At 31.2% G+C, this 25,637-nt stretch overlaps 1 protein-coding gene across 1 annotated transcript in view; it reads left to right on the forward strand.

Moving 5' to 3' along the window:
* The window catches only part of LOC118197811 (uncharacterized), a 112,835-nt gene that overhangs the window by 71,436 nt on the left and 15,762 nt on the right, over window positions 1-25,637 (forward strand). Inside the window, exons 5-8 of the mRNA XM_035369350.2 lie at window positions 11,220-11,395; window positions 15,555-15,697; window positions 20,723-20,868; window positions 25,372-25,453. Coding sequence (XP_035225241.1) covers window positions 11,220-11,395; window positions 15,555-15,697; window positions 20,723-20,868; window positions 25,372-25,453 — 547 coding nt within the window. The remainder of the gene's footprint in view (window positions 1-11,219; window positions 11,396-15,554; window positions 15,698-20,722; window positions 20,869-25,371; window positions 25,454-25,637) is intronic.

Genomic DNA, 25,637 nt, shown 5'->3' on the forward strand with positions numbered 1-25,637 from the left:
CTGATGATTTTCCTTCATTAGAAAGTTGCTTTCCTTCATTGTTTTAATTAGAAATAGTAACCCACTCTGAAATATATATTTCATCCAGTCCATATAATTCAGTTTCTTTAAAGGAATATTTTCTTATAATTTACGATAACACTGGATATCAGCATCCTTTTTTATTTGTGTTGCCATACTTTTTTTATATTCGGTATGTTATTTTTTTAAAGATAATGCATGGCGATAACATTTGGTGGCACCATATTAGAAAAGTGATACGTAGAAAAAATTGAGTTTCGAGACTAATAGCACCTCTGATGCTAATAATGATCTCCTTTTAATCCTTTGGAAATAAAAAACTTTTGAAATAAATTATTTTAAAACAATTAATGTAGTAATTGTGTAGTAATTGTTTCTAGAAACGCATTATTAAAATGACAGTTCGAATATAACTAAGAAACAAAGGGTCCTAGTCGTTCAATAAAAAAATGCATTCTCCAAGTAAAAAATATCAAAATTTGACATCATTTCGGTAAACTATATAAAATATTCATACTTATATTGTTAAATATATGATTTCTTCATCAGCTTTGTAAAATATACTGCTACCTCAGATAACGATCTTAATCCTTTCCATAACGACATAGGGTATGCAGGGTGCTATTTCCCATTGATAACTATGGGAATATATTTAATCCGCTCCAGATGCGAGTTCAAAATTGCGAAATACCGTTACAGAATATTAATTACACCAACGGTGGTGGAAATATTCGAAACTGACACGTTTATTAGTTATAAAAATATTGACATTCCCTATGAGACTATGTTTACCTCACGCCATCCTATATGCACAGGTTTCAAAAATTCGATGGTGAGTTTACGGCCAATAAGCATGAAATAGATTCTCCATAACACGCTTTGACTATTTTTATAATGAGATCTGTCTACGTAGGTGACGATTTTTTCGTCCACGATAACTCTTAACATCAAATTTTCAAAAATTTCCGATTTCCGTATTTAAGTTGTCTGCATTCATATAAAGAGTTGATTAGATTTGGAGCAAAATTGTGCAAATGGAAGTGGTACTTTACTGCTACCACAACAGGTTTTATCGGGGTTGTGGAGTCGGAGTTAGGCAGATTCTGGGGTAAAAGGAGTCGGAGCTGGAGTCACTAGAAACACGTCGACTCCGACTCCAGTTTTTGTTGGACAGTTTCCATTTGAAATGAAATTGAAGTGAATCGAAAAAACATTTAATGACAAAATAAGTTATTATTTTTATTTATGAACTATATACATTAATAACATTTAGTTATCTTCCATTTGTTTGACATATTAATAAATAAACATAAGGGAGGAGGAGGGATATGATATTTGCCCTTATTCGTTAAACTGATTCATTTAGTTACTTCTTCAACTCATAGATGGCATTACAATAATGCCATAATTCACAACAAGAAAATGAATCCTGCTACAAATCTCATTGGTACCCATGCTAAGAATCTCATTGCTAAATTTAGGCGAACAGCAATAGCAGCAAGGACTCCCAAAAGTGATGGCATTCTTAGAAGACGAGCAGGAAAAGGAGGAATTATTGATCAAGTAACGCGACGGCGAAGTACATAGTTGATAGTAAAAAGGTTGTTAGAATTAAGAACTGTTTTAGAAGCTGGAGATAACTCTAATGCTTCACTAACCGAAAGACTGTGGAATGATCTTGCAGAATTGGAAACTCTTCTTTCTACACTAAAAGCCACAAAAAAAGCTACCATCTGAAGAATTAACAGAAGACTTGTTTTTGCGAGAATGGAAAAATGTGATGCTTTTTCTTTCTAAAATGGAACGGCTTATTGCAGAAGGAATCATTCAATGAAGAAAAGAGAAACTAGTTTGCTAGACAATGAGATCTTGCTGGGTTCAATATATGACGCTCCAAAACGCCGAATTTTTTTTGGATGACGAACAAATTAAAAAGGCAAAGAAAGCCTTCTATGAACTTTCACTAAGAATGATGTTATTCTTAGATTAACTGGAGAATTCAAATCAAGACAGAATGCAGACACTGCAATTGTGTCTCTGAGATCCCCTTCCATCGATGAATTAGATTTTGATAAATATTTGGATAATATTGAAAAGGCTAAGGCTAAGCGAATGAAAATAAAGAACCAAGAGACTTTATATATAAAAATGAAAAATACAAGAAAGATTTCTTGATTTCTTGATTTACAGCCTTTGAAGAAATAGAGAAATATGATTGCTCTTGCAAGACACCTCTTTTAGAACTTATATAACTCTATTCTGAAGTGTTAAAAGAAGTAACCCTAACAGTAACAGCTCTTTCTCCTACTGAAGTTAGTGTAGAAAGACTATTCTCAGCTCTGAAGTTTATCAAATCGGATATAAGGTCCTTTATCAAACAAGATTTTGCCGAAGCTATACTGTTTCTTAGAAATTACTAATGCTTTTCCATTTCATAATAAATGCCAATTAATATAAATAATCTGCTATTCCATCAATTTTTTTCCGTAGCATCTATTACTTCTTTTATATTTAAAAAAAATAAGTTGCAACACATGTTTGCATATATATATATATGAGGCAGTCGGAGTCTTTAAAATTCCAGGAGTCAGAACCGAAGTCGGAATCGGTCATTTCCCTACCGACTTAACAGACCTTTTTATGGTAACCAAAAAGTGGTACTGCACTTGAGGTCTATAGCAGTTTTTAACAGACAGCCGGAAGCGGTAATTTACTTAAAATCCACAATAGTTTTGCAGCAATCAACATAATATATTATTACATGTATAAACCAAACCATAATATTGAAATTGAATTAGCATTATTTACTGATATCTTAATATCGCAGGGATAAACGTGCAGATCAAAATGAATTTAAATTGGTTTATACTATAGAAATAATATAGAAGAAAATTAAATTATGGTATTTGGTTCAAAGTATTTTTTAAAATATATTATAATCACTTAATTTTTCTTCATTAAAAACTAATTCAGCTATATGTTATTCAACTGGCCAATAAAATACAACTTTTAATACAAATAAATAAATAAACAAATAAAGGGCACACATTTGATTATGATTGTATAATTTTATCATAACCAGCATTTACACATGGCTAATTATAATTAATAAAATGCAAATCGAATTTCATATTAAGATTCGTCAAAATTTCTTGAAACTTCAATCAGCTAGTTCGGAGAATCGCTCCTGCAAGCAGAAAATTCACATTTTTATGAAATATAAATTGAAAATGTTACTTGTATGAATTGAAAATGGATTATTGTTAGCGTATTACTCTCTTAATAAATCTGTATTAATAAGTTAATTTTTACGCTGAATGATATGTAACGAAATATTTGTATAAAATTGTATACCACGGCAATTTATGTATAATTTAAAAAGTTTTAATAGGAAGAATTTTCTGAAATGCAAATATTAACAAACCATCAGAAATTCTTTAAATAGCAGAAGTTATAGACGTTTTACCATAGCTTTGGTCGTAGAGCAAATTTTTGCATAGGATTTGTTTTAAAATGCTTGCAAAAATCCAGATTAATACAAAATTAAAAACGAATTAATTTTTTTATTATAGAAAGACTAAATATTATCTTAAAATGGTCGATTTATTTTGAAATCTCAACTTTATAAGAACTTTTTATTATGAATGTTACATTATGTTTAATTTTAATGCTATGCCTTATTTTATTATTACCTATTAATTTTTATAATTATATTTCACATTAATTATGAAGGCTTTTAGTTATTGATTTGAATTTAATTAAATACCGTATGACATTAATGAATTTGTTATTTTAGTAATTCTAGACTAAGTCTTTAGTTATTAAAGCTTTCTTCTTTTAGAATTTAAGATAGCCAGAGGTATACAGTAGTAAACAAAATAGATGTAATATAGATATGTAAAGAAAAATATGTCTTGATGGCGAACTGCCCCAAAAGGGAAATGACGTGACAGCTTAGCGACCATGGAGGTAAGTAACATCCTACCTCCATGTTAGCGACGATGGTGAAACGACGGAGGTGAACTGTCCTCCCTGTACCTCAGCATGATTTTGAAATAAGAGTAATATGGCATTGTCTTGGAACAGATCATCCATTTGGTTCATCTCAGCTTATGTTAGTGCTAGGCTGTTACCTAGACTTCTTTCCACTTTTAATTGGATAAATTTTAGTATTTAAAAAATATGAAATCAGTTCGATTTTACTTCTTTGGAAGGTCCGTAATAGTTGCAGTAGGCCTAGATCCTCTCTGGTTTCCTCCTTACAAGAAGAAACTTCCTTCTAGTCTTCCTCATGTTTCTGGTCAAAGATGATTTACAGTTCTTCAATCTTAGTATGATATTAAAAAATATGATATGGCAAGCACATGACCTGCTGCCAGTGCTTTGTTTTAATAACAAAGAACATTAAGTCTCGCTTCCAGTTGATCATTTGGAAATAAAATCTAATTGGTTGCTCCAATAAATGGAAAGATCTGTCACATGAAATTTTGGATTCTATTTTATTAGGTGTGAGTGGACATGCGTATAAACTGTTTTTCTAAGTTGACATCGAGATAATCAAGCGCTTGTCCCCTGATTTCTTTTTAATAAAATTTTTATTTTATTGAGCAGTTAAATAACATATAATTTAAGTGATTTTTATAGAAAAACAATGTAAGTGTTTACGATATATTTAAAGTAAATACCTGGAAACGATTACTATAATTTAATTTGCTTCTATAATATCAACAAATCTACATTCATTTTTATCTGCACGTATATCCCCATGATATTTAGGTATCAGTAAACAATGTTCGTTATTTTTTGGAACGACAGCTGAATAGTAACCCCGTGCGTTCAGGAAAAAAAAAGTCGTAGGTGTTTTCGAATTTGCTATTTGCTTTTATGCCTCGTCATCATCATCATCAGTCCAACATAATACCAAGTACATTTTTTGGTAACGTGCTCGCATTGCAAGAGTTTTGAAGTTCTGCAAATGAAACTCTGTTATAAAAATCTTTCTCTTCTACGGTTTGATTTTAAAAAATCTCATATCTAGATATACTACTAGAATTATTACTATACTATATTCTTGCATGAAAACCTGTTAAGAGTTCCAAATGAAGTATCACATTTGGTTTATCGTATTTGGTTTATCACTTCCGATTTATCCATTCTAGCAAAAAATCTAATATGCTGTTTCCAAGGATATAAAAATCTTAAATACTGAAATTGAAAAATTTAGGATTATACTTTAATATAGTTTTTCATTAAAAACTGTTATGGGCTTCAAGTAACGTACCACTTCCGGTTTCCCAGTTTAGCCCGATTCTCTATATGAATGCAGAAATCTTAAATACGGAAAGCAGAAATTTTTGAAAGTTTGACATAAGAGTTATCATGGGTGCAAATTCGTCACACACATACAAACAGACAGATATCCATATAAAAATAGTCAAAGCATATTGTGGAGACCCCAATGCATGCCTTTCACTTAAAATTCATTATCATATTTTTGGACCGAAAGCATTACCTCCCTTATCTACGTACCCTAAATTCGCTGGAGGTTTAAAAAAAAAATGGCATCTGAAATGTCCTTTCTAGTTAGTTCGGACGAATGGAGCTCTAAATGTACTTCAAAAAAATTTTTTTTTTCTTCCTTTGATATTCGTATAATAGAGAAAATTAAGGCAAACTACTTATAAAAGTTTTGGTATATTTTCCTCTCTTATTATTTCTAAATAGTGCTTAGTAACCCGAATCACCGTTGCATGCTGTTGACAGGTATCACAATGTAAATATTTTTATTTATTTTATTTTTCCTCCTTTACTGGTTCTTCTGTCATAAAGAGTTCTTTTGAGGCTCCGGAACATGTGCCAGATTGTCTTACTAATTTTATACAATACAACATTAATTTGTTTTTGTTATAAATACCTTTCGTGTTCGCTTAATGCTAGTTTAAAAAAAAAAAAAAATGCTTCAATATCGCCCAGTAGCACAATCAACCGTTCTTCCTGACTTTTAACAAAAGATAAAATTTTCTAAGCGAGTAAATATAGGGTCGTCACTTCTTAAAAAAAAAAAATAAGCAAACTCGAACTTTTGGAGGGGAGGAAGTAAATAAACTCGGCTTTTAAAGGCGGGTGGGGGGGGAAAGTCTTAACTTTGTTATCAGAACGAAACATTTGAAGACAATTTGCTATATTCCTTATTAGCTTTCACGATGCATTGTTATGTTGACAGGAGACATTGGAACAGGAATGACATTAAAAACAACTTTAATTTATATGTCATTCCCCGAAAATAGCTTTTGGAACATGTATGTTCCAAAAGGGTATGGGAACAGGGTATGAGAACACAATGAATGTTCGCGTGATGATTCTCCATAGTGGGCCTATTGAATGAAAACGTTACCTTTTTGTACCCGTTCACTCTCTTTTGAGGGCTTAATGAATCGGCTGGGCTTTAATGTGGAATTCATTACACACGAAAGTTCATTTTCCCAATTTTCCTTTCTTTTTTCACCCCTAATTCATTTTCGTATTTTGATAGTTTTAAGTAAACAGTTTTTAACCAGTCTCATGAAAACAATTTTCGGTCTTTTTATGTGAATGAACTTAAAAGGTATTTTCTCCCTCCCTTTCCGGATGCCTTCGTAACGACAACACACTTTACGCGTGTTCGAGAGGTCCAGGTTCGAGTCTCATTGAGAGCATTGGTCATTTTTCATGTCTTCTGCTTCAAAATAACGTAATGACTCTACAACTTTTAAGAATGAAAATTATAAGCTCCGAAGAACACTCTTGGTTAAAGTGACTGACTAAATGTATTAATTTAATGAGTAAAATATTGATATTTGGGATTGTGTTTCCATTTCAAATGCGTATTGAGTTTTAAAGCTTAAGCTAACTTTATTACTTCCCTTGATATAAGGTTAAAAAAATTGAAATGGCCAGCAGGCTAGTACATGACCTCCCGCCAATCATATTTTTTAAACAGCAATGAGCTTTAAGTAACTGCCTGCGAAGGTCACGCCGAACCTTTCCCTTATAACTGCTCGACTTTATTCCAGCCTGACACAAGAACCAAATATCATCGCAGCGAAGCAAAACAAACTGGAAATTCGGTCTAGGAGTTTGCCGAATCTGCTGCACATTTACCTTCTATAATTATTTATGGATGATTCAAGGCCTAAGGAGTAGCAGAGACAACAGTAAAAAAGGACGAGATTCAAGTTACGGGGAAGTAGAAATGCAGATATTTTTATTAGATACTGCAATGTTAATATGACTCTATTTTTATTTAAACGTAATATAATATTGTGATAACAAAATATTGGGGTAATTTTACCTGTAGTTTATCCATGACTACTTTTTCATTTGATATGGTCTTACTATAACTGCGTCTTTCGGAAATTAAATGATTCGCATAGTTTTCCCTTCTCGATTTCCGGATGAAAAACTCAGTAAAAAAAAGGAGGGGAAACGCGTAGGAATACAGTAAATGGAAAGGTCTGCAGTCCGAAATTTTGTATTGTATATTTTTAGGTATAATGGGCTATGTGTAAAAACTGTTTGTTAAAATTTATATCATTGTAACCAAATATTTGGCCCTTTATTCATTGCTTTAATTAAAAACTTTTTTTTTTAAATTTTATTGAAAGAGTTGAATTTTCACGAAATTCTGTTCAGAGCTTCAAGTAAAATCTCCTTTCCGCTAGGTTGTTTCCATTACTAAACTTAAAGCCTTGAATTATAATTCAATGTATTTTTTCATTAAAAACTCGTATTTCCAGTAAAATACCGCTTTCGGATGTCCAGTTATACCCAAAATTTAGTCAACTTTTAATATAACTGCAGAAAGCTTAAATACCTGAAACAGAAATTTTTTGGAAGTTTGGTGTGGGAGTTATGTGGACGAAAAAATATCGTCATACACGTACAGACAGACAGACATCGTTGTCAAAATGTATTGTGTGGACCTAATTCGTGCTTATTCACTGAAAATTCATTGTCGAAATTTTAATTGAAAACATTACCTTCCTTACTTATAGGTTGGTTGGAAGTTAACGAAAGAGGTGTTATTGTGTTCCTTCCTTTGGAAATCTACAAGAATTCTACAATTTATACCTTCTATTTCCTGTAATCCATCTAGCATAAGTTATAATTTCTATAATGCGAAATTTTTAGAGTAGGCGAAAAATCAGCGATGCCCTCTCCGCTATTCAAAATTGAGACTTCTGATTGCCAGCTGTACGTCCTTTCAGTTACAACACAAAGGCACGAAATAAAGAAGAAGATTCCTTATATTCTCCTCCTCTTGAAAGGCAGCATATAACACTTCCTAGCGGGTTGAAAGAATGATACTGTCCTCCTCACTTTCATCTGATGATACTTCTTGCACCTCAGACGCAACTGATTTCGCTGGAGTACACGCGACAACATCTGCACTAACAAACTCCTCGAAACTAACACCAGGGTTCTCAACATCTTAATGAAGAATTAGTCAAGATTTTAATCGTGCTAGCTAACTTTTAAAGAATAAAAAATCACATCTGAACACAGAATTTCATTTGTTGATTGAAGCTCATTGTGAACGCGATTGTCGAACAATATTATTCGTGCTGGCTGTGTTTAAAGAATTCAATGTATTCTGTGAAGTTTCCAGTTAAACACGAGAGAAAATTGTTGAGTCATTAGATTGTTTTGAAGAAGGAGGCCTGAAAAAAGTGCAATGACCTCGCCGGGACTCGAACCTGAACCTCTCCAATATGCGCCGAGTGTGCTACCATTACACCATGAAGGAATGCTGGAAGGAGGGAGAATATACCTTATATGCTCCCCTTTTTAAAGAGCCACTGAAGGTTAGGGGACCCAATCACCGAATTCTGGTGGTGACGAATTATTGCCCACCACCTTTTTGTTCGGATAAGTCGCCACTGTAGAATCATTAGGTTGTTTTGAAGCGGAAGAAATGTGCATTGCCCCTCGCTGGAACTCAAACCTGGACCTCTGGAATCCGCGCCGACTGTGCTACCGTTACACTACGAAGGCATGCTAGAAGGATGAAACAGTTTTTTAATACAGCACCCTCGCATCTTTGGCGAAGGATGTGAAATTCGAAAAAACCTTTTTCAGCACCTTTTTTAAGTTTCCCGCGTGTGAAGCACCGTTATGAAGCTTCCCAAAGGAAGAACTGTATGGATTGCAGTTTTTTCCTCTAGCTCCGAAAGAAAGCCGAATCGTTCCCAGAAGCCTCCAAACACGCGAGGCGGTAAATTCCATTACCAGGGGCGCTTCCAAACTCGTGAAGGTCGGCAAGCATCACAGGTATTGCCTAATGAGGTCATTGCAGACAATACCTTCCTTACAAGTTGAACATAAACGCTACAAAGTGTCCGGCGGCTAAAACAAATGTTATGGGTCAAGAGTTGATTATCTGTACAAGGGAGGATCCACGAGAGAAGGAAAAGTGAGGACAAACAGCCACCTGACCCCTTCCACGGTCTGGTGAAGGCGAGATCTCACCATTCCTTGTTGTGGGACGTTTTCTTTTATTGGCCCAACAACCGCTAATGAAGTTTGGGTGTGAAACCCTCTGTAGATAATGCCTTCGTTATAATATGCTTCTTCACATTAGTAAAGAGCTGTCACTTCAATAAATGTTAATAGTCGGTTATAATGGTTAGTCAGTTTCGCGGATCAGATGGGAAGAGAAAGGGTAATTAGGAAACAAGCGAAGAACATTTAGATTGCTGTTGTGTTGAATGAGATGAGATAACGGCTATTAAAGTTTTCTAGTCAGTTTTGCCCGAGTATTTTCTTTGCGTGTCTGTGTCTCGCTCTTTGTATGTAAATCTGTCTCAAATTCTTTTTTCCTTGAAAAGGAACTTTAATTTTTAATGCGCGCTTAATGTTATGTTAGCGCAATTAACACGTGTAAATTGCGTATTAATTACGTATAAATTATGCTGTATACTTTTTTTCTGGCACGTGAACGTAGGTTTTTAAATATTGTCTCAACGAAAAAAACTGTAATAAATTGCAAAAAAGAATTGTAATTGTAAAAGTCACAGTGCGTGTCAAGAGTTGTACATGTATGTGCAAAATATTAATACCGGAAGTTTGGTATTATTGCTTCTAGTAAACGAATTTCAGATTTTGAGTCCTGGAAAAACAGAAATTGTTGTTACTTTATAAGGTATTTCTCCCACTTCCCTAGCGTGCCTTCGTGGTGTAACGGTAGCACGCTGGGCCGGTATTCCAGAGGTCCGCGGTTCGATTTCCGGCGAAGGCGGTTGCTAATTTTTCATCTCTCTGGCTTCCAAAAAATCCTAATGTCTCTACAACGTCACCTACGGGAAATAGTTTTTCCAGATTTTACGCGTAAATTTCTAGTCCCTATTACTAAATTATGAAGAATGTGCAGGTATTTATGAGGTAAGAACGAAGGCACTTAGAGCCACCAAATTTAAATACACGTAGTTAGTCCTCGAACATGGGCATCTCGAAATCCGATTTAGAATTTGTTTTTATTATTTATTTATTTATTTATTTGTTTGTTTTCATACCTTGTACGAAATTAATGAGTTTTTGTTTAACAAATTCAACGATTTAAAAGGTGTTGCCACTGGCGGAAATTAAATACTTTTATCTTCGACCCTCCAACCCGTAGCCGTTCGGAAAGCATATCTTTCAGACTTAACCTCTCTGTTACAAGCTACTTAAAAATAATAACCGCAATTCTGAAGAACATTTGTTCTACTTTTCAAGCTGATTGATTTATATAAAAATGCATTTGAATCGTGAGATACCTAATTAGAAATATTAAATATTTTTATGAAATCACACTAACTAGACTCCCCTCTTACATTTTATTATTTTTTTTCTTTTTTATTAGCTTATATAATAATTTGATTGCAAGTGTCAATTACTCTACTGAAAGTTTATCTCGGTCTTCAGTAGCAGTAAATTTACATGATAGAATGTACTGTAAAAAGATAGAACGAAATATAAAGATCAAATTGCGCTATTTTTGAAATTCTTTTTTATTTTTAATCGAGTTAAAAAGCACCGCTTCTTTGAGGTGTTAGATAGTAACCTGAAATCTTTCAATTTTATTATTAGTATTATACTATTCGCTTTTTAATTACTATCGTGTTGTATCTTTAGCTTCTGCAAACTAAATGCTGAAATTTGTTTAATTTTCGTTTTTGCAGTGACTATCCAGTGCAAAGCTCGGGAGATGATTGCTAAGGTTAAGACAAGCAAAGTATTCAATGGTAGAATCTACGCTAAATCCCGGCCCAACTCCTGCGTCGCCGATGTCGCTAACAGCGTCGACTTCGAGATCAAGATGGCCTATCATGACCTTAACTGCGACGTCAAACAAGAGGTAATGATAAAAGATGCTGCCATCCATATATTCCGCAATGCGGGTCGGGAAAAAAAAAAAAAAAAAAAAAAAAGAGTTCTCCCATTTCAATCTTTCTCTCAACTTGTTCCGCTAGAATTCTGCACGGGATTAATCTGTTTTTGTTTTTATCTAGTTGTTTATTCACATTTAAAAAAGGATAAAAACACATGTCATAACATTTCTGATATTGTACATATACAAAGACGACAAGGCAGTTGATTGCTATTTCATGTCTTTTTTTTTAATAACAATCTGCTCAATTTACCTTTGTTTTCTGTTGTTCGAAGTTTTAGTTTCAGGTGACCGTTTATTCTAAATTGGGTCATTTGAGTTTAGTCCTCAACTCAATCAATCAAACTCACGTGACCCTAAGGAATTCTAAGCCAGACGATCATTCAAAGACCAGGTTAATTCCGATTGATGAATAATTCCTTCATTCCCTCCCCCCCTTTTTAAAATAAATCTTTTCCTTTTTCATTGTTTTATAAAATCTTTTGCATGATTCTGAAGAAACATTAAAAAAATATTTAGAATTTAAAATTTTATCTTCGGTTGATTTACAGTAAAAAGCACGCACGAATTTAAAATGGCTTTTGTAATTATTGTTCTCAAAGTTTATGAAATGGAATATTAAGATCTTAAAGTATATTGGAGGAGGGACAAATTATAATGAACATTCCAAAAATGAATTTACCGTTAAAAAGTTTAAAGTAAAAAAAAAAAAAAATTAAAATGTATAGAATAACTTTAAATTATAAGAACCATCATACAAATTTTTCATTTCTCTTCTGAAATCAAATTAATTTTGACTGTTGCCAACTCAAAAGAAGTATTTTTTTTTTATGAAATTAAAACTTCATTGAAAAAGAATTTCGATTTTTAAAACTCCGGATTTTATGTCTGCGTTTTGTTTTTGAACGCAGAATGGTATAAAAAGAAAAATATTAAGAAGTATATATTAAGAAGTACAATATAAAGAGCATATCGTGTGTATGTATATAAATATACACTATGTCAACAAAATTCCTCAACCGTCCTTCGCAACCACTGGTCGTAGACATAGGCTTGCAAATACAGAACGTTTCAAATGATACAAAGATTCAGATTTTTAATTTTTTTCATATTCATATAAAATCATATTCATATTTTCTTATTTTTAAATTTTTAAATATTAATTTTTTATAAAGCACGAAACATATGTCTTTAAACGTTCCTCCATTCCCAAAACTTATATTTCAAAATGTTTTGCACTCGTTATAAAAAGGAAAATATAAAACATTTGACTTCCGAACTACAAAAATTGAAATATTTAATTTCAATGTTTGCAATATTTGATATGATTTTGAATTTGCATGGAGGGGGTCGGTTAATAAATAAATTAGAATAACTTGAGATTGATTTTTTTCCCTTAAATGTTATTCAATGATACTTTTGTGTGATATTTCTAGTGTCTTTACTTATAATTGTGTTTGCCAAAATTTGGTATACCGAAAAATTTTCAGACAAGTAATTTATCAGGTTTCAAAGTCTAAAAATATATTATCAATATTCTCATAGTTTTATTACTTTAGAATCACACTTTGGTAATCATAAAAAATTAATTTAAGTATTTTTTCATTTGCAATGAATGCAAATAATATTACGAGCTGCCTACATGCCAACACTGAAGCCCGCCAGTGTTTTCAAAGAACACAAATTCTATAAGATATTGCAAATAAAATCTCTTTAATATGTATATATATATATTGATTAATCTGCATAGAAATGCTCGTCATATAATCTCTTAGCATCAGAAACCATTTTTTAACGATATTTTATTTTTAGTTGCTTACAAATGCAACTAATTCGCTTTTCAGTTTGTATACGGCTTTTTGTGAACATAAAGGCCAGTTAAGGACTTGTGTGGACACGATGTATGGGTCCATACACACTACGAAACTTCATCATAACCATTGTATTTTATTTTTAAGAAGATACAAAAGAAGCATACAGTCTGGTTAAAACGTTTTAGAACTGATTAAAAAAAAAAAAAAAAAAAAAAAAAAAGAACGCAGTTAAAAAAAAAAAAAAAAATATTTTTTTACCAATGATTCTACATATAACTCTTAAATTTTACATCGGTTGGCCCGATCTGCAAGCCGTTTCATAGCGTGCAGGGAGTTTTCTACTGGAATGCCTCTTAGCTCCTTAGCAAAATTTTGTTGGATGGTCTTGATATCGTCAAATCGATGGTCTTCAGCTTTAATTTCAGTTTTGGAAAGTAAAAAGCAATCTGGTGGTGATAAGTTTTGGGGAATGGGAATGTTTTGCCAAAAACGAACGAATAACAGCTGTATTGTGGGACGGAGCGTTAGCAAAAATCACTTTTTGTTTGTATGGAAGTTCGGACGCAACGTGCGATACGTCTCAATAGTCGATCCAATACATCCATGTAAAACACCGCATTCACTATTTTTCCTTCAGGGACGAACCCCTAGTGAATCTGTCTTTTGCAATCAAAAAGAAACCACTAATATTGTCTTCACCTGGATTTTGGGAAACGAGCTTCTTTGGCGAGTTTTGGCCAACCCACTCTGTACTCTTGTCTCTTCGTTTCTCGATCGTAGACGAAGCACCACTATTCATCAACTGTGATGATTTTTTTTAATTTTTAAAGTCTGATAGCGATTTCGCATATCAAGAACATTCTGACAAGCCGCTATTTAATCATCCTTTTGTTCTGTTGCTAATGAATGCGGAACAAAACATGCACACAATTTCCTTTTCTTCTAAATCCTCCCCAGTTATTCTACGGACAGTATCTTTATCTATGTTTAAATGTTCTGCGAGCATTCTAATCGTTAGTCGACGATCTTGATTTAACACAGCACGGACAGCTTCGATGTTCGGGCCAGTTTTGCTTGTGAAGAGCATCCCATTCTTTCGTCATCTTTTACGTCATGTCTACCATCTCGAAATCAACTAAACCACAAAAACACGTTAGAACTCGACAAACACTCTTCAGCGTAAGCATTCTGCATCATCATAAGTCTCGTTAGCATTTTTGCCACTTTTAAAACAAAATTTTATCGCACATCGCTGTTCCAAATACGAATGCATTGCAAGCATAAATAACATTCAAACACCAAACGGTTATTTTCTCCTTAACAACTCAACTCATTCTAATGCGATTAGCAGACTAGAATCATAATGTTTTTTACTACATAGCTCCGTTTGTTGCAAATTCATAGAGCTGTTCAAAAAATTCAGTCAATCTTAAAACATTTTAGCCAGACCTTGCATACAAAAAGTAATATTATAGACTTGATAATTAATCCATAATCAGTTGATAAAGTTTTAGATTTGAAAGATTTATTGAATTATAAGAAGAATTGAAAGATTTATTGAATAGACAAAATAAAAACTTATATCTTAAAACTGAATTTAAAATATTTAAAAAAAAAATCATGAATCGATTATCATGTAGATTGTGTAATTTAATCCAGTCTTCCCTTGTCCGAACCGTCTGTGGGAAAAGTTAAATGTTGAAATTATTTTTCCCGCTTATCAAATTTCCGTTTACTCTGTATTAACAGATGTAAGAAAAGCTTGACAATTTTAAAATTTAGTAAAATTCATTTAACGATTTTAATCTCAATCTTATTCTTCTGAAAGTGATTAAAAGTGTAATTTCCCAACTATTTTGTTCAATTTGTTTTGATTTGGTCGACACGACACGGCATGCAACATATTTTATTTATGTATTGTCATTTTCATCTTATTCAAGCCATAAAAATTGGCTTAATAACTCAAAATAATTTCTCTTTGAAGAAGAGAAACGGAAACACATAAAGCATTTCTTTGAAATTAAAAAACAACCTAAAATTAAAATTTGCTTAATTTTTAATTTAACCTAAAATTGCTAATTAATTAAAATTAAACTTTAAAATATCCAGAAATTGCTTATTAGTATTATTCTATTCTTAAAAGAGCAATTAAAGCTTACGCAATTAAAAAGACATAATTTCCATTTCTTCAAACTGAAATTTTCCACATTAACTTTTCTTTGTCACACCCAAATGTAATTGTACCATGTTACGATATCATGAAATAAGAAAAACCTAAGAATTTTTTTTTGTTGTTGTTGTTTTCATTTTAGAGCTTCGGAGAATTTTCCAACGATATCGTGATCCAGCATCACGACATGATTGTGACCAACCAGGATTTAGGACTATCCGTTCATTGCCAGTATGACCTGTCCAATCGCAGTGTGTCTCACGGAGTGCAACTTGAAATCAATGGGTAAGGACACACTTTGCGTTGGATGAAATAAAACATTCTTGTTTTTGACTTAGTTTTCCTTTATGTATCAAAGTATAATACAGTTCCAATTCATTACTCGAGTTGTATCACCTGGTAATGCAACAGAGGTTTTAATGTTTTGATACATCAATAATACATTTGAAGAAAAGAATTCAAATTAGTACTACTTTATTTCTCCAAGACAAGAACTTTGAATTTGTAAAGATGGTAGGTTTTTATGAACCGGGAAACGTAAATAATCCATTGCATCCCAAAAGAGATTCTAACCATCGACCTTCATTTTGCCGACCGTAGCAGCTACCACTTACACCATGAGAGGACACCTGGCGGAATGCGATAACTCCTTATAAATTTATGCTTCAATAAACACAAATATTTCCATGTTGTTGACTGCCGAGAAATAATAAAAATGCCGTTACATTTATTATTATTCTTCGACAATTTTTTCATTCTAAAAAGAAAAAGAAAAAAGAAGATTCTAGTTCGGTCTTTACAGGCGAGTACAGAATGCCCCGTTTTTAAACTGCCCCTTAAATTCCGTGTTTCTCGCGGGGGATAAAACTTCCTCAAACAAAAAGAATGCGACTATAAATGATTTTCGGTAACGCATAAGCAAACATAAAATGGCTGCTGTTTCCAAATCTAATGTTTTTAAACCTAAGGCAATTAGCCGCATCTAATTCTACATCTGATGTTTAAGTGTTAATATAGATGCAGTTTTTTCATCATCCCATTCTGAAATATCGAATCAATCGTTTATCAAAAATATCGCAAGCAAATATAATGAAGAATCTAATATCTAGCATTCTAAAGAATTTGCCAGGAATATCACGAACATATGCTCAATGTCTCACAAAAATGATCAGACACTGTAATTTTTTAAGTAATAGAAAAAAAGCTTTGAAATAAAATAATAAAGAATATTTTCCCTTTGAATACATATTTTCTTACCCCTCTCTCTGTACTAAATAAATTTGGAAAAATTAAATAGCAAATTAAAAAAAAAAAAAAAAAATCTGAAATTTTTCAGATTTTAAATTACGTCCAAAGGGGCGTTTTTTTAACGTTTTGAGTGTTACCTTTATTTATTAAATATCATGTTCTTTGCACTTAAACCATAAAATTCAGTTCAAGAGCAATATCGCAAAATAATGTTAAATTAAGCATATCTTTAGAATTTCCGATATACACAGTCTCGCGAGCTGGAGATAAAAGTATTTTTTTTTTTTTTTTTTTATATATAACGTTGCCATTTCTCGCTTTTAAAGCATTGAATTTGTAAATCAAAAATTCGTTAAAGTTTTACAAAATATAAAATCTATAATAAAACAAATTCCAAATTTGGGATTTCAGATGCCCATATTCATAATACATGTTCATAATTTCTAATTAAAATTGTCTGCAAAAAATAAAACACGGAATTTTATGGAATTAGTTTGGATAAAGAAGTTAAGCAAAAATCTAAAAATCGTTTGCTTTTATAGTTCGAATTTTTTTTAAGATTAATTTAATTCATTACTTTAATGTTTTCTTGCAATGGCTCGGTTACGAAAGGAAACATCGTTAGAAACCTGTAGATTAGTTATTGATTTGCATCAAAAGAAAGAGAAATCTATAAGAAAAACTGCCTATTTACTTAAATAATTCTACAGATTTTGATCTAAGTTATTTGATAAAATGAAACGCTTTAGCCTAAGAAATATTAAAAAGAATCCAAGACTAAGTGTTTTTAAACTTGTTACGGAGATTCGTGAATTATATGGAATGTGTGTAAATCCAGAAACTGTAAAAACAGTAAATCATGTGCAAAGAACATTTTGTGGCAACAGTTTGAAAAGTGAACCGACGTTTATGAGTCCGACGCAAAATGCCAAAACGAAAGCAATAGTCCTTCGGGACTGAAATCCCTTTGGACTAATAATGTTTTAGGCTGAGATGGAAAATAAAGAGACCAACAAAATTAATCGGACATGTTCATAATTTCTAATTAAAATTGTCTGCAAAAAATAAAACACGGAATTTTATGGAATTAGTTTGGATAAAGAAGTTAAGCAAAAATCTAAAAATCGTTTGCTTTTATAGTTCGAATTTTTTTTAAGATTAATTTAATTCATTACTTTAATGTTTTCTTGCAATGGCTCGGTTACGAAAGGAAACATCGTTAGAAACCTGTAGATTAGTTATTGATTTGCATCAAAAGAAAGAGAAATCTATAAGAAAAACTGCCTATTTACTTAAATAATTCTACAGATTTTGATATTATATATTCTACAGTTTTTGATTCGTTATAAGAAACATAATCGTATTCAAAACAAAACAAGACCTGGAAAACCATCCAAGTTATTTGATAAAATGAAACGCTTTAGCCTAAGAAATATTAAAAAGAATCCAAGACTAAGTGTTTTTAAACTTGTTACGGAGATTCGTGAATTATATGGAATGTGTGTAAATCCAGAAACTGTAAAAACAGTAAATCATGTGCAAAGAACATTTTGTGGCAACAGTTTGAAAAGTGAACCGACGTTTATGAGTCCGACGCAAAATGCCAAAACGAAAGCAATAGTCCTTCGGGACTGAAATGCCTTTGGACTAATAATGTTTTAGGCTGAGATGGAAAATAAAGAGACCAACAAAATTAATCGGACATGTTCATAATTTCTAATTAAAATTGTCTGCAAAAAATAAAACACGAAATTTTATGGAATTAGTTTGGATAAAGAAGTTAAGCAAAAATCTAAAAATCGTTTGCTTTTATAGTTCGAATTTTTTTTAAGATTAATTTAATTCATTACTTTAATGTTTTCTTGCAATGGCTCGGTTACGAAAGGAAACATCGTTAGAAACCTGTAGATTAGTTATTGATTTGCATCAAAAGAAAGAGAAATCTATAAGAAAAACTGCCTATTTACTTAAATAATTCTACAGATTTTGATATTATATATTCTACAGTTTTTGATTCGTTATAAGAAACATAATCGTATTCAAAACAAAACAAGACCTGGAAAACCATCCAAGTTATTTGATAAAATGAAACGCTTTAGCCTAAGAAATATTAAAAAGAATCCAAGACTAAGTGTTTTTAAACTTGTTACGGAGATTCGTGAATTATATGGAATGTGTGTAAATCCAGAAACTGTAAAAACAGTAATGAGGTCTGCAGGATATCATGGGCGAGTAGGAAGAAGAAACTTTTATGTCAGTAAAAAAAACCCGAAAACTTCGACTCGCTTTCACAAAATCGATGAAACAAAAGACATCCGATACTGGAAAAAAGTGTTGTTTGTTGATGAAAGCAAATTTAACATCTTTTCGGCTGAGATATATGAGTGCTATTGTGGAGAAAACACACGGAAGAATTTGGGAAGTAAAACTTAGTACCAGGCGGAGAAGGAGGTATCTATGGCACATTCCGGTGTTGGTAATATACAGTTTACAGATGGTATTACGGATCAGTTGTACTTTGACATCTTGAAAGGAAATTTGGCATCGTCAGCACAAGAACTTAATAAGGAAAATAGTTTTAAATTCTACCAGGACAATGATCCAAAGCATACTGCGTACAATGTTAGACTCTGGCTGTTCTATAAGTGTCCAGAAGTAATTAAAGAACCACACGAATTTCCAGATCTTTATCCTATTGAACATATTTGGCAGGAACTAGAAATGAAAATTTGAAAACAGAGCATATCTTCACAGAAGCAACTGAAAGCAGTTATTCAAGAGGAGTGGCATAAAATAAGTTCAAAAATAGAAAAAAAAAAAAAAAAAAACTTGTAGAGTCAATGCCCAAGTGATCAAGTGTAATGGTAATCCTGCAAGATATTAAGAAGCAAAAACAATATAAGTTTTTTTTCATTTTTGGCTGTTACTAAAAGAGTTCGGTTATTTTTGTGAGAATATTTTTTCTCGTTAAATAGCGATATTGACTTTTGAATTTAATTTTCATCTTTTCGAAAATGTATTTATTATGAAAGAAATGCTGAATTTATAAATAATTAAAATAAAAGCTTTTCTTTTTAAAATTTATTTTAGTTTTATGTTCATTAAAAAAATTCAAAAATTCAATGTGTCCGATCATTTTGTGAGCCACTGGAAAAATTTGCAATACAGTCTAATATCTGACATTCTAAAGTATGTATCAGTGTAAGAATCTAAAAAAAATTATTACAAATATCACAAACGAATATAATCTAGAATCTAATATCTAACATTCTAAAGAATTTATCAGAAATGCCACATTTTAGAATTTAATACGTAGCTTTCTAATCTGCATCTAAAACACAAACTGTATTGCCACTTATCCTAAATTGAATTGGTAAATGCGCTTTTACCAAGGAGGTTAGCCTCCTTGGCTTTTACCACTCGTTGCTTTGCCACTCAGTAAAGTAAAATTGTCTGTTCAGATAGGAACAATGTTTATTACGGAAAACGTTGTTGCAAAATGCTCTACTGATTCAGTAAAAAATTCAGTTTCATAATATTCTGTACTGCTCAAGAAAAGTAAATTTCATATTGTAAAGATTCCGCTAAAGATTCAGTAATTTTTTTATAAAATTTTTGAAGTGAAACTGAGGACTTCACATTTTTTTTATAAATAAATATGATTTTTCAGTTTAGAAAGTTTTATAAAACTTCTTTAGCTAGTCAATTTTAGAACGCTTCACTACTGAACGGTATATATATATATTTTTTTCCATAATTGATTTTAAAATGACTTCATGAAAAAGCATATATATAAAGAAAACAACTTTGTTGTAAAACTATTTACTTTTATACTTATTCCACTGAAATTTTGTCAAATTCTCCAGCTTTGTCGCTTTAATGATTGATATTTCATCAGCATTCTTTCAAAAGTAGGCCTATTCACAATAGTATTTCCGCTCAAAAACCTCGTTCGTAAGAAAGAGAATGGTACAGAATTTGCATTAATCCATCAGAGTCTTTAAACAGTTGATTCGCAAAGCAATGACTGTCTCTTTTTTTTTTTTTTTTTTTTTTTTCCAGTGAAGTGGATCCAGCCGGAACCCAGTCAGCGACGGTCAGCTCCCCCAATGTTACTATGATGATTACAGACAGGAACGGAAATGATATCACTGCCGCCCAAGTCGGTGATCCTCTTGCCCTGCGGTTCGAAATTATAGATGAAAACAGCTGAGTAGATTTGCATTGTTTTCTATTTTCAATTTTTTCTCCCCTTGATGTCAAAAACATCCTTGATGCTGTCTTTCCGAAATTTTTTTACCGCTATGCATGTTATACTATCATGCATGTACTATTCATGCGCCGAAGCTAATATTGCCAGTACGAGAAACCTAAGGTCTTTAACTTATTTTCCATGCGCCCTAGTGAGGATTCTAGTCTCGTAAAATCTTTAATTTAATCAATCTTAAAAAAAAAAAAAAAAAAAAAAAAACTGAACGATTTTAAAGCAAAAATTGAATTTAAATCTTTATTATTTAAATTAGTAATCTGGAAAAATTATTATTTTAGAATAATTAGTAATTCACTTACTAATTATTATAACTGGTGGCTTTCTAGAACAGCATAAATATGCTGTTCTAGAAAGCCAGCAGTTCTATGGCACATTCTGCTTTTACCAACGTTTATATGGGTAAAAGAACACTGTGTCTTAGTTTCCAATAGATACAGTATATCCGATTACAAATTTTCATAACAGCATAAATATGCTGTTTTAGAAAGCCAGCAGTTCTATGGCACATTCTGCTTTTACCAACGTTTATATGGGTAAAAGAACACTGTGTCTTAGTTTCCAATAGATACAGTATATCCGATTACAAATTTTCATAAACACCCGACATCAATAACAGTTCTAATGTACATTAGTCGTAAGGGTTATAGATAATAAATTGTGCATTCTGGGAAAATAAAAATTGTTGCCACACGCGAGACATTTCATGCTGAAACAATATTACTTTAAATACCTGTGTACGGTTTGGCATTGCCATTTAAAACACCTTATTTGAAATATAGGTTTTTAAAAGTTCTGTTTCTTTAATTTCTAGATAGTAATTCTTAAATTAGCAAGACTGTCTTTACTTCTTAACTTAAACCTGTTCCACACATAAAACTAGAGACTTAATACGAAAATCATATTACAATATTTTAATATTATGTTTTTGTTCTTCCAATGTTTCAAATTCTTCTATGTGTTCAAAATTAAATTTTACTGCTGGATAACGTAAATAGTTTTCATACCTTAAAATACTACATTAAAAAATATCCTTGAAAAAAATAACACTTCCTTTAAAGTTATCCAATGTGGTTAATACAATTTTTTATGGTTTACTAAATTTTTTCTGAAAGCCTTACATTTTTTTAAAGAATTTTTTAATTTATGTAACGTAACATTGAACTTTAAGAACATTTTTTTTTCATACTGTTTGCTATAGTAACAGGATATTGAGATAAAATATTCAAAAACACAAAAGTTCAAGATAAAAAAAAAAAAAAAATCTGAAAGGTTTCAGATTTTAAATTACGTCCAAAGGGGCGTTTTTTTAACGTTTTGTGTGTTACCTTTTTATTAAATATTATATTCTACGTACTCAAACTATAAAATTCAGTTTAACAGCAATATCGCAAATTAATTTTATAATGAGCATATCTTTAGAATTTCCGATACAGAGTCTCGCGCGCTGGAGATTTTTTTTTTTTTTTTTTTTCTGTACGGTGTTGCCATTGCTCGCTTTGAAATCGTTTAGTTTTTTAATAAAAATTCGTTGAAGTATTACAAAATATGAAATCGATTATAAAACAAATTTCAAATTCAAATTAGGGCTTCCACATACCCATATTCTATGTAAGATTAGTTATTGAAATTTTGATGGTTCTAGGTACCGTTGTTTTATCACAATGCTAGAAAACTATATACATTCTTGCAGATTCTTCATTATTTAGTTTCTTTGAATATAAGACAGGGTGATAATATATGGTGGCAACAATTTGAAAAGTGATACAGAATTTTCAAGTTTATTACGCAAAATGCCAAAACGAAATTCCTTCAGGGCAAATTGCCCCTTTTGACTAAATAAGTTTTCAAGATGTAGTAGTTCGATTCTAAAAACCTAAAAATAAAAAAGTATAATAAAATTTTTAATCCCTCCTGTTCATTTAATAATGTTTGCAATTTAATAGCATAACTTCTTCAAAATGTTTATTATTATTATTAATCCAAAGGGGCTTTGTCCCTGAAGGACTATTGCTTTCGATTTGCGATTTTGCGTTGAAACGGCTGTATCACTTTTCAAGCTGCTGCCAGCAAAATATTATCGCCCTGTATTATATGTGAAGAAATTAAATAATGAAGAATCTGCATAAATGTATTTATGTTTCTCGCATTGTGATAAAACAGCGGTACCTAGAGTCATCCAATTCTGAATGACGTAATCCTACTGCGAATATGGGCATCTGGAAGCCCAAATTTGAAATTTGGAATATGTTTTATTATCGATTCCATATTTTGTAAAACTTTAACAAATTTTTGATTAACAAACTCAAAGATTTCAAAGCGAGCAATGGCAAACGTTGTACAAAAAAAAAAAAAAAAAAAAAAAAAAAAAAAAAAAAAAACTCTTATATCTCCAGCGCGTGAGACTGTGTATGGGAAATTCTAAAGATATTCTCAATTTAAAATTATTTTGTGAAATTGCTCTCTAACTCAGTTTTATGGTTTAAATGCGAAGAACATGATTTTAATAAATAAAGGTAATACATAAAATGTTTAAAAAAACGCCCCTTTGGACATAAATTAAAATCTGGAACTTTTCAGATTTTCTTTCCTTGTTTTTAATTCTTCGCATTTTTTTTATTATTGTTATTATTATTTAAAATTATTCCCATTAATCAACATATATTTTCTAATTTTATCCAATATATATAGAAAAAATAAAATAATCAGTTCAACTAATTTTACTTATTTTTTCTTATGAAACAATTTACTTATTGCAATATATATATATATACATATAAATTCTAAATAAAAATAATTATGAGGAAATTAAAAAGCCTTGATATGACCTTGATAAAGTTGATTAATCTATGATTTCTTTTTCATTACTTAAAAAATTTTTACTTTTGATTTTGGTATTTTTACGATTAAGAATTTTTCTTTATAGATTTTTATGTTTTTAAAGCAATAAAGGTTCTGAAAATTTTAATTAAAAATAATAATTAAATTACCGACTAAAAATTTATATGGTTTTAGTTGAATTTTTGTTCCTTGGAGATAGTATATAAAAAGCTTTATATATACTATATAACTAGTCTCAAATAACCCGATTAAAATTTACAAAAAGAATTTAACTTGAAAATATTTAACTTAAAAAATGACGCAAAGGCACCTAGAAATGATTGCTTAATGAGATGCTTTAAAAGAACTGTATTGGTTAATGCTGTTGTGTAAGACAATACTTATATTTAAAACATGGAGCAAATGGCATTGTTTGCATTTCATGGAATTTTTTCTTTGGTATATTTGACCCATTTTTTTAATTCTTTTTCTGCATGCCTTATTTTAACGAAACACTTAAAAAAATTACCATGCAGCTGTTATAGCGCATATGCCGCTTGACCTGCCTGTGCATATGTTGAAAATTGTTGGAAAAACTAGAATGTTTTAATTGACCATAACAAAGAGATAAACGATCGTCTGCGACAGCACATGGAATGCCACAAATCATAATGCTGTTCAATTGAATTCTAGAACAATAACTTACGAATTCTTTACCGCTAATATTCAAGACTGGGAATGCCAACCATATGGAATTTTATTATTAACAAATACTGTTTGAAAAGTTCCTATTACAGTCTAATATTTCGCAGAAGAATATCTATTGTCATTCTATAAAACTAAATCTTTATTGTTGAATATGATCAAAATTCAACTAAAAATAAAAAATTTCAATATTAAAAGCTCAGGCACTAATACAAACGCATTACATTGTAAACTTTCACTCTGTTATACTTACTGAATGAGGTTTCTTATTACATGTAATCACAATCTATCCGACAAATATGAATGATTAATCGATTAAGAGTTAAGCACCTTAAAAATGTAAACATATAGTACGTTTTAAATCTTTAAAATTAAGTTATGATCGTGAAATTTTGTATTTTTTATTTCAATATCCTTGCAATTGTATTTTCTCTATACTTTCTATTTCAGACATTATAATATTTTTAATAAAATATAAATATCTTCTTACTTCACCGATAGGAAAGTATAGTCCATAATATTACATTTATGTTGTTCCACGTTATAAAATATTTTAAGTAAAATGAAAACAAGTTTCTTCTCTGTCATGGAGATAAAACTGCAAGCGCTGTGCGCAGCGTTGTTGATATGCAAATGACTAATTTTAGCTGATTTTTTTTTTCAAATTAGAAAAATAATGTACAATCGAAATCGGAGAGAATGTCATTCTTTTTATATGGAATATGAATACCAAAATATGACTACAAATTATGACAAATATAATTTTTTACGCTTTTAATTTTAGTTCTCCCCCCCGACTGCTTTAATTGAAATTCTTCTTAAAAGTATAAAAACTTGATGTGAAGTTTTCGGACTACAGTTCTTTGATTTCTCTTGAGTTTTGAGAGCTGGAGTTAATTGCATGTTTTCCCTCCCTTAGGTCCCTACGAAATCTTTGTCCGTGAACTGGTCGCCATGGATGGAATTGACAATAGTGAAATTCTGCTCATCGATAGCCTGGGGTAAGAATCAGCATTATTTATTTTATTACTAGTAAATTCAATGCATTTAAATTGCTTGATAAAGACTATAAAGGTTCGTTCAGCGTTTTTTCTGAATTAAATTATCCAAAGTATCAAAGTCTGGAGAAAATAATCTGTCAGATTCTTGTTTTCCTAAATAGGGATCGTTTGAGCCCTGTACATA

Source organism: Stegodyphus dumicola, chromosome 4 (assembly GCF_044657685.1).
Source record: "Stegodyphus dumicola isolate Sdum_Otavi_A_Nest chromosome 4, ASM4465768v1".
Taxonomy (NCBI): Eukaryota; Metazoa; Arthropoda; class Arachnida; order Araneae; family Eresidae; genus Stegodyphus; species Stegodyphus dumicola.